The sequence below is a fragment of the Cydia strobilella genome, chromosome 8 (assembly GCF_947568885.1).
Source record: "Cydia strobilella chromosome 8, ilCydStro3.1, whole genome shotgun sequence".
In the NCBI taxonomy this organism is placed as follows: domain Eukaryota; kingdom Metazoa; phylum Arthropoda; class Insecta; order Lepidoptera; family Tortricidae; genus Cydia; species Cydia strobilella.
This window is the reverse complement of record NC_086048.1, coordinates 17,460,496-17,471,388: the sequence shown is the minus strand read 5'-3', so window position 1 is coordinate 17,471,388 and position 10,893 is coordinate 17,460,496. Positions and strand designations below refer to the sequence as shown.

The following is a 10,893-nucleotide window of genomic DNA, read 5'->3' as shown; positions in this document are numbered from 1 at the left end:
GATTTGATCACTCGGTGATTTCATACTTTTTAAGCAAAAATGTTTAGTCTAATGAAACAATTATGTTGAAATAAATGATTATGATCTGTCCTGTGTGCTTATAGTCCATTCAGATAAAAAAAACCTTAAGCCTTTATAAGGCAGAGGGAATATATTTCCCACATGATTTTGAACTTTGTTTTAAAGTGATAGGGTTCAAATTTGCATAATTTCTTCCCTTATGCCTTATTAAGGGTTAAACGAAAAGTCATGTGACTCGGTCACTCTCAATAGTCTCAATTCGACCAGTCACACATTCTATATCAATAAAATTATATGATTGCTCGAACCACGAAGTCCTGTGTTTTTTATTTACCGAATGAAATAGACAAAAAGGGCAAAAGTTTTTCTATCTAGTGAGGATATCCGCCTAACCCCTCCTCTTCCTTGCATTTTACAGATTTGCTCCTAAGAATATTAGTATTTACTAACCGCAGTGGAATCAAGAAATTTACATTAACGTTTTTAAATAATGTACTTTTGATATGTTTTTATTTTGAGAATGTTACTTATATGTACATAAAATGTTTTTAATAAATCTTTATTTTCTGCCTCTCTTCCATGTTGTGTTAAATAGTAATTTTCATACTTTTCTAACTAATATTTTTACTGGCATTGTTAACTTTTCAAAACACCTTTTTTATAGCAGGTGTATTTTTAAAGTAAATTAAAAATCGTGTTTTGTATGTTGCCTGAAAAACGCAACTATACTGGACATCTAAGGCTCAGAGCGATTTTGCCCACAGTTCTATTTCGTCATCTTTTTAAGTTGTCCTTGTCCTCATTTGTCGACATTTCTATGTGGTCACCTTCTTTAACTCGTCCACATTCCTATATAGTCTAGTCCACGGTGCTAACTCGTCACCATTCCTATATTAACCACAGTGTTAATTTGTCACCATTGCTATATCGCCTTAGCAGAAGATATACGAATGATGACGAGTTAGCACTGTGGACCATATAGGAATATGGACAAGCTAGAAAGGTCACGATTTAGGAATTGTATGTTGGCCATATGGGCATTGTGGTAAATGGTCCACAAAAGGTGACCAAATAGGATTGAGGACGAATTCGTCCTGAGCCACATCTGTTGAACTTATAATTGTGTTCATTTACTTTCTGTTTGTGTCAAGTCTTCAGTAGGATTGGCCAAAAATATAAACAGAGTAAATTATTAAAGTGCGTAAAGGTAATTTCGAAAATATGAAATACTAAACTAGAAGCAGATACTTTGGCAAACACATGCACCTTTTAAGAGTCCCCGGCAAGCTCGGTTCTCCATACAAAGGTAGTGACGCTCTCATTTTCAAACGACTAGCTTGATTGCTCTGAAACTTTGTACTTACAATAGGATAAAGTATATCTAGGTCTGTAATTAGTTTAGGTAGCTTCAGATACCAGAGTTAAAAAAATACAGCGAATATAAAAAATTTATACAATTTTTTTTACTCTATTCTGTTTGTCTTATATTCTAGAGCTATATAAACTAATTACAGACCTAGATATACCTCATGTCATTTTATGTGCAAAGTTTCATTACAATCCAACACGTAGTTTTAAAATGAGAACGAAACTCCGTTTGTATGGGAGGGTGAAATTCAACTAGTTTTGGTCTAGTTTAAGTATATATTTGTAGTTTTCAAAATTACTTTTTACATAAAATTAACATTAGAGCGATGAAAACGGGGTATTTTGTATGGTAATTTTACACAATTCGATATGTTTTAAGTTGCCCTGTGTATTTTTTATTAGGCACAGACTTAACATTTTTAAATTTTGAAAATTCAATATGAACTAATAAAGGAGTATGTATGCTGCTTAAATGCTTAAGCTTCAGAGGTTCCGTCAACCGGGGTGAATAGGGAAGGCTGGGGTGAATAGGGACAGAACATAAAATGTGATTTACCTGACAATTTCGTCAAAAATATCCACACAAATAGTATCATACAAAATTTACTATACAATTTATGTGCGTATTTTTGAAGAAATTGTCAGGTAAATCACATTTTAAGGTTTGTCCCTATTCACCCCGGTTGACGGTATCTAAGTAATTACGATGTAAAAAAATATTGGTTTACATGTTTGGCGTGCTACATTAAGAGGCATTTAACATTATATTTACTAACTTCTAGGAAACAGCAAGCGCCCAAATGCTCTCTGTGACCTGAGTGAAGCTTCAAGTGCCACCCATCTGATATTCATCAGTTATTCATCTGATATCCATCAGTTATTCATCTGATATCCATCAGTTATTCATCTGATATCCATCAGTTATTCATCTGATATTCTTCCATCATCTTTAATGGTCATCTATACATTAGATTATTCCCAGTAGTTGCTGCCAACTCGAGTTAAAGGCTGTGTAGAGTCAGTCTAAGCTAACTCTGCACATACTTTGCAGTGACAAATACATATTTTCATAGGAATTTTACTTTTACGGTGGCACCTCCACACTTTGCTTCTTGCCAAGACGGTGTAGAGTTAGCTTGGTTTGACTCTAGGCAATTGTTATTTGTGATACAAGTTTGGAAACCAATTCTGAACCAGTGGCAATACAAAGATTATTGGATTGCTTTTCCGTGTTTCTTCTACAACGTTTTACAATGCGATAAAAAGTAGTACTTTTAGCGTGCACCCATATAGAGGGGTATTTCTATGCGTATGTTGACTCATAAACAGGCACTTTTTAAGCCTATATTGACTCATATAAATGTTCATTTCGAGTTTATGCATTGTTAACCATATCTCGTATACGCGTTGACGAAATTAAAACATGTACCTTTTCCTTTCCTTTTGAATATAAGTATGTATTATTACCGTAAGTCATAAAAGTAAGATTTTAAAACTATGGAAGTAACTACTGGGAATAACCCTAACTATTAAGCGCGTGCTTAAAATAGTACTCTGTGAACATTTAGATAAATACAATACAAATGAGTGCACTCGAAAGCACGCACAATTGATAATCTAGTCTATTTCGCGTGCAATAAGGTTGGTTTTCGTTTATCGGCCAACAATGAAAATTTGGATGTCTTTACGTGAGCAGAGTACTTACAGAGTGGGGTCAAAGCATTGGTAATAAAAACGATTATTTAAAAAAAAACGTATGTACAATAAAAATTATATGAACTGACATATGCTTTGAACACAGTTTTTTTTATTAAACTTTAGGTGTTCGGTGGCGTAAGAGGAACATTATGACAATTAACATAGAGTAACTTATACTAGAGCGGTACTGTCATAGTAAATATTGTAACCCCAGTAAATGCACTGCCATCTGTCGACACACTTTAAAACTAAAAATGAAGATTTATAAAAATACGATAGAATGTATTTAAATATAGATAAATGATTTTTTTTATTTGCATTAATTATTTTTATGATTTTGACCCATGTTCTTTCACTGATATGCGTTAAAATTGTTAAATAACAAACGAAACCGTCAACGCCATTTATACGACTGTAGGCCAAAACTAGTAGCGCCTTCTGAACGAGAATCAAATTTTCTTGATTTTTCGAGGCACGTTTTTTCCTTAGACTGTATCCATCTATTACGGAGTTATATCTATCTTTGCAATTAACAAATAAAAATGTTCATCTTGCCCCTGCGTTCCTCTTATCCCACCAGACCTTATACTGTCATTCTTAAATAAATGAGGCAAAGGCACTTAGAAAAAAGTGGAATATAATTTCTAAATGCCTTTAACTCAATCGCCTATTGTTTATTGCACAGATACTTGTGACGTATAAATTAGCACTTTCTGTCTCGTCATTACTATTATCCAGAGACAACCGAATAATAAAAACTACTAAAGGTCTACCACAGGCGATACATTTCATATGTCAACGTTTTCTATGGAACAGCTGTTTTTTTTTCGACATTTCGGTGTTGGCTTCATGCCTAGTAAAAGTTGTATTTGTAATAAAGTAAAAGTATGTTACATTTTTACGTAATTAATAAAAACCAGATACTTGCAGGTAAGCCTTACCTAAGCCTACCAGCCGTACCTGATATTCAGTGTCAGTGGATATTAGTTGTTTTTATTATTAGCTGTATCTGCAATTTAATTAAGTGCACGCCTGTTTTGAGTGTCTCACGTTTCTTGAACTATTGTATTTTATGTTTGTCTGGTTTATTTTCCTTGCGATAAATAAATTTGTCGCTCATGGGCCTGCCTACGCAGGTAGGAGCAGAGGGTGGGGGGGCTGCTGCCTCCGGCAATGTCAACTTGCCCCCCCCTCCCCACCCCTAGTTCATTGGCTGGCGTCCTTGTCGCTTTATGATATGGTTTAAAATCGATTTAGCCATTAAACAGCTTTGAACTATTAACGATTATCGTCATTATCGTGCAATAGACAATTAAAATAAAATAAAATAAATAGGGACTTAAAATTAATTCTAAGTCGATTAGGGCAAGGTTAATTTCACTTTTATTCATTGTAAGGTAGGTACGGACAAGGAATTTAATTTCAGTACCATTTTGTTCCTTGTCACAGTGACAATAGTATGAGGTCCCCAGCCGTGTTTATATTGATTGTCACTGTGACAAGGTACTAAACTGAAATTATTTGACTCTGGAGGTACCTATAACATTTAAAATTATGAACTTTATTTCCGATATCATAGAGTTCGTGAAAATAATAGGTATATTGCATTCTAAATGATGTTAGGAAGTGTCTAGTATGTTTGCCATCATATCCTAGTCTTTGTAGATTTAGTCATTCTTAGGTGTAGGTATTATTGGGGCCTTAGGTCTAGGAGTTTATTCCGATTAAACATTTTAGTCTTATCGAGGAAGTTAAGTCTTCCCTCGCTTTAAAGTTATTTTGCAGTGTAATATTTGGTTTTGGGGTGTTGTTAATAAGAGAAAACGAATTAAAGATAGGCCCTTTGTCTTGTCTTGGCGGGGCACGACTGTGCCCCCAGATAAGGGGAAATCCATTATTTATGGAATATCTTGACCATATTTTTACGTTTCCACATTGAAATCACGGGAGTAAGGTTAGATAGAGATAGCACAGCGCGGGTGGAAAAATAAGTCCATCTAGACTAGCTTTTTATATCAATTCACTTTGATAGGAAAAGTGAGCTTGTTAGAGAAAATGATGTTAACCCTTGAATTGCAAGAGCAGATAGTGTAGGTAGGTAACTAGGTAAGTTATTCTACCTGACCTACTTTATTCATAATGTAATTAAATACCAATAGAAATTAGAAGTTCATTAAGGTGCATGATTCACTGTAAAAAAGTCTATTGTCAATAAGAGTGATCACGGGCTTTACTATAAATATTCCAATCATATTTTCATAATTTGTATAAAACTCATCACCAGTGAAGTCATTTTGTTAAATTGGAATCATGAAAAACAGAAGCCTTGATAATTCTTAAAAGTATAATTACTTACATTTAAAAATTGCGGTAAAGGATAAATCGTTTATTTTCCAGGCTAAGGATAGTTAGAAAATCGCATTGCTGTATAAGTTAATAGTCAAAATTGAAGAAGGTAAGATGTATCGGCAGGCTTCTGTTTTCTGTGCCTAGTCTTGTCAGGGTCGCGTAAAAATATTCCAAATTTATTTATCCCTAAAGCCGTCTTCACACTACTAACATCAACACACTTAACTGACGGTGGTTGTACCTTATCACATTGAAATAAGGTTTACAGTCGGCTAACTGTCGACAATGGTAGTCGCCATGTCGCCACAGATAAGCATTAGTATTTTCATAATACCTAAATAAGAAATAATAATTAATTGGAGATTTTTACGTGATCCTATTTTGTTATACACGAAAATGTATTGTCATATTTTACATTATTACACATTGCATTAACAATTTTTCACCAATTTGTTTTATTTACATCCGTAAAAAATAAATAGAAAATTCGTTTGTAGGAAACAAATTATTTAAATACAAATTGAGTTAATTCCCACAAACGTGCATTCTTTTAATTTTGCTTTTTATATTATGTGATAATTGATAAATATACCAAAGAGCAGGTAATGTGAATAGTGCGTACTATCAGAAGCTATAAGAAGTGTCAGCTACATTAACATGTTTCGTACGAGTCGCTCTGCTTCATAGAATAGATTGTGATTAACCCACTCAGTAAGTATCATTCTATCATACATAATGTACTTTCATAATTATTCAGAAAGTCATACTTTTCATGACTGACCGTTAATTTTGTGAAAAATACAGTTTTAACCCTCATTGGGTATTCTTATGCTTTTCTTCGATTTCTACTTCTGTTCTGTTTTGTTTCTTATATATTTTTTCATAAATAATTTTCATTGTAGACCTCTCTTCTACTTTTTACAAGCTTTTTATTAACTTGCAATGTATACCTATATATGTATGTATGTATGTACGGGTCAAATCTTGCAAGTTAAATTTGACCCTCTTCCCGACTTCCATTGAAGCTGAAAATTTGCATACACATGCAAGTCGGGTGACAATGCAATATTATGATACCATCGAGTTGATCTGATGATGGAGACAGGAGGTGGCAGGCGGCCATGGGAACTCCGTGATAAAACAACGAAACCTAATCGTGTTTGGGGTTTTTAGAATTGTCTCGATGAGTAATTAGTTGCCTGTGGAAAAAAAAGTACAGTCAGCGATAAAAGCTTGTACAAAAAATTAAATTTTTGCCAAAAACTTATTCCTACAATTATTACTTCTATAGATATTTCTTCTTTCTATTTATGCATGATTTTAATATAACTATTTTTGCTTTTTCAGGGTAAAGTCGCAGTGAAGTTAGCAACTGTTAGCAATATAATAGTGTATATAGTAATTGACCAAAGATTTTAGTCATATTTTAATTTCAATATAATTTAAACATTGTTAGTTATTAGAATAAACAGTACAAAGTAGTAATTTAAGACATATCTTGTATGATTGGTAAAATAATAGAGTTTCTGTAGTGCAAAGTTTAATGATATTTCTATGTGATAAATAATTATTAAATATATCAAGCCGTTTTATGATAACATGGTCATCCTCATTATTTTTTATATATAAAAATTAAACCAGTATATATTTTCTATATTTATTTATTCTATTTAACCACCATACATTTTCTTTTCTCTATCGGCATATTTTTTATGTATCCATTATAAAAATCTAGTGCAGTTATTTCTTTTTTCCCTACTATTCTAAGTGATCTAAAATATATGTATCTACTATCTTTGCATAGGACTTTTATTGCATTTTTCTTTTCGCAAAATTCGAGGGACCCCACTGGTTTGCTAACATAAGAGTTATCTACAGTTACATCTAAAAATGCATCAAATAGTTTCAATTGTTTGTTTCTAAACGTTGTGGTAAGTGGGTACAATCCATATATAGCTCGGTATAAGTTGTAGACCTCGGTCGCAGTCATATCTGACCATCTGACGTCACTGATGCTTTTGTTGATCTTTTTAGCTAAAATAAAAAACACATGTTAATAAACAACTGCAGTGTCAGGATAAAAATACGATTAAGGATACGATTATTGATGTGATAATATAAGAGCGCTTCGGTTACTTCAAACATCAAACCTTGTCAATTTTTCCATCTAAAGACTTATGTTACAACAAAGTCACTAAGGAAAGTTTTAAGCAGACTAAATCTGCATCAAAATGAGTCCAATTTAGTTTACATAGACCTTTTAAGTCTTGAGATACATACTACACATGTTTTGTATAGTCCGCGCCAAAGCTCCAAGCATTATCAAGCTCCTATGCTCCTAGAGGTAACTGTGTTCAAGTATCAAACGCAAAACAGACCCTAAGCTTTTGCTCCCACCAAAAAAACCAACACTGTGCTCTGAGGTGCTTTTTCAAATAGGTGGTGAAACTGGTGAAAGTGAAAAGAAGCATGGAGAGGCCCATTTTTTCTGCGTCCGCATATCCTGGTTCCTTATTCGCCTTGTGACTCGTCGCATATGTAAATGCGGCATAAGTCTACGGAAAAAAGCTAGAAATACGTACCGTAAGTGACACCTTCATCGCTCTGCGGTTTAGCATTAGCCAAGCTCTCCGGTAAGGTTCTCATACAGTCTACTAGCATGTCAGCACCAATCTCGGATAACTGTTCTGTCAGCTCCGGCAGCAAAATGTCTTTAGGCACAGGTACAGTTCTTTGGCTGATGATTTCACCTGGAATATAATTTCTAAAATAAATATAAACAGGATGTGGTCCCTTGATCTCATCACTATTTTTTTTATCTGGTTTTTATTGAGGCTTTGGACTTGGACACATCATCACTATTTTGAATGATGAGGTGTAAAAAAGAAATCCCCATTATTATTAACTAAAAATTTAATAAAATAGTCTATTTGAAAAAATATTTTTAGATAATTTTAACTTTTTGACTAATTTTAAATTGTTTCTCATCATTTTCAAATTCAAAAGATCTGGTACAATATGAGAACCCTAAATAATTGGATAAGCTTAATCTCCAGGGGTCTATGGTAGCCATCAAAGAATTCCACTATCCAGTTTCTGGCACCATCTGATCAGCACGATGATGCCAGATTACTGTGTTGTCATCTGCATTATATAATACCTACTTGCAAGTTTCAAATTGATATGGCCATCAGAATTAGGTTAAAATCAACTTGCAAGATTTTTATAAGTTATTGCAGTTATACATCCAGGTAGTCAGAATGTTAAATCTGTAATGTCCAGAGAGACTCGGCCTAACTCCCGACGACGCTTATCAGCGAAGCAGGTGGCGCCTCAAGATTAAGAGAGAAAGAAGAAGCAGTTATACATACCCACGTCGAAAATGTTAGGTTTGATCCTCATTAGACTGACTCCAGTTAGCTGGTCTCCGTGCAGCAAAGTGTGGATGATGGGAGCCGCACCGCGCCAGCGAGGCAGCAGGCTTGGGTGCACATTCACCATGCCTCTGGAAACATTGGAGCAAGGAATTGACAGACACAGACTATATACATTATACATGCCACTGATGAGCATAATTTTTTTATTGTAAAAGGTAGCTTGGCATATAGTGCCAAATGCCACATGCCAAATGAGAAGTGTCTTTTCAAAAGGGTTTATTTTTGTATAATTTTCATAGATAAATAAGCGCTTTTGAAAAGACACTGGATTTCTCATTTTGTAAAGTTGGAAGTCAAATGATTTAACACTGTAGTCCGTAGCGGCAACATACTTGCCATCATACTTAAAACAAAAACGCATCTCTACTATAAGAATTACGGTTCAAAATCGAATGACTTAGAAAGGAATGTCAAATGGTTAAAGGGTTCTGTACAAACTCAAAGGATTTCTAACATCTTAATGATCTGTATATTAATTCATATAGCCTCCTAAAAGAACCAGCCTCACAAATGAAAAATCCAAAATTTGCCACTGAAATTTGAACCTATTGTGTATGGAAAATGAAACGAAACATCAAAAGCAACTGTTCCGATTGGACATGATTTAAATTTCATGAAACTGAAGAAGACCTGAAGGACGTTGGGCCTTAGGAGGATAGGGGTGAATCTACAGGTGCAGTTGCAACGCACAAGTGTAAGACACTTTTTTGTGAAAAGGTAAGTTTTAGGTTAAAATTTTATATACAAATAAGAATTATAGCAAGTAAAAATCTGTAATTTGATTATGTATGTGTCTTGTAGAACAAGACAGTCTTGTACTGTGCATCTACAATTCTGTAGCTCTAGTGAAAAAGGGTACAAGTCTCGCGTAGCTTAAAAAGGTACAAAAGGCTAGTGTTAGTAGTAGCTAGTGTTACTTGGAACTTACGCCCTTTTACAACTGCACTGCCTGAGACTTGTACCCCAAAGGGTAAAATTGGGACCCTATTACTGACTCCGCTGTCCGTCTGTCTGTGTCCAGGCTGTATCTCATGGACCATGATAGCTAGACAGTTGAAATGTTCACAGATGATGTATTTCTGTTGCCGCTATAACAACAAATACTAAAAACAGAATAAAATATATATTTAACATTTAAACGGTGTTCAAAAAGTTTTTGCTTATGTATGTATGCTTAATAGGCAAACATAGAATGGAAAACTACTTACAAAGGAAATTTTTCTAAGACATGATCTCGTATTAGATGTCCGAATGCTACAATCAGCCCAATATCGTAGTCCAGTTGCTGAAGATTTTGCAATGGCCATGGTATTGTTTTCAAATTCTCTTTCTGAGCGTACTCCTCTGTGACTGATCGGTGCTTTGAGTTATTAGTGGTAACTAAATCGAGGCGGTTGACACAGTTTGCGGATTTTCTGAAACAAATTAATATTTAGACATTACCAATCGGCTGAGCATATTGATAGATGGTACAAATGTGTATATAAAAGTCAAAGGACACTAATTGTAGGCAACAATATGTAAGTGACTAACTACTCATTGGAATATTTTCATAGGAAATAATATATGACGCTGAAATTGTATAAAAACCGAACACATAATCGTGCTCAACGCTTTACGTTTATTACCGGAATTCGTTTATTTTCTTCAAACTTTTTAATGCTATACCGTCCGATCCGAAGAACAGAACATTATAACGAGAATTACTGCTGTAGTCGTGGTAAAATAAGTGTTTTTCATTTAATAATCTTTTAAATAATCGAATTTTAAGGCTATATGTTAATGTCATTTTGTTTGACATTGACAGAAAACAGCATGCGAAACGTCAGGACGACGTACAGTTCCGAAACCATCAAGTTTATATAATATAGATAGAACATGATATAGTTGGTCAAACTAAATTGTCAGTAAATAAGAACAAAAAAAACTATACATCCTTTTCTTTTGGGTGCTAGTACTAGTGTAAGACAAAGATAGTATGATTCTCTCTGTCTGTGTTTGAAATGAGACAGTCCTTTGA

General features: G+C 34.1%; 2 protein-coding genes across 4 annotated transcripts in view; one reads left to right on the top strand and one right to left on the bottom strand.

Moving 5' to 3' along the window:
* The window catches only part of LOC134743766 (glycerol-3-phosphate dehydrogenase [NAD(+)], cytoplasmic), a 31,658-nt gene extending 24,424 nt beyond the window's left edge, over positions 1-7,234 (top strand). The window contains exon 9 of one of the 3 annotated variants that reach the window (XM_063677414.1): positions 6,784-7,234. In XM_063677414.1, coding sequence (XP_063533484.1) covers positions 6,784-6,799 — 16 coding nt within the window. In that variant the 3' untranslated portion in view covers positions 6,800-7,234. Of the gene's footprint in view, positions 1-439; positions 593-2,171; positions 3,250-6,783 lie in introns of those variants that run through there. The other 2 variants (XM_063677412.1, XM_063677413.1) reach the window with 2 other exon arrangements.
* Positions 7,084-10,692, bottom strand: LOC134743767 (methionyl-tRNA formyltransferase, mitochondrial). The gene is made up of 5 exons (XM_063677418.1): positions 10,502-10,692; positions 10,082-10,288; positions 8,808-8,941; positions 8,019-8,186; positions 7,084-7,470 (listed from the first exon to the last, which is right to left on the bottom strand). The coding sequence occupies exons 1-5, from the start codon at positions 10,672-10,674 to the stop codon at positions 7,103-7,105; spliced, it is 1,050 nt and encodes a 349-aa protein (XP_063533488.1). The 5' UTR covers positions 10,675-10,692; the 3' UTR covers positions 7,084-7,102.
* Between the last annotated feature and the right edge of the window lie 201 nt (positions 10,693-10,893).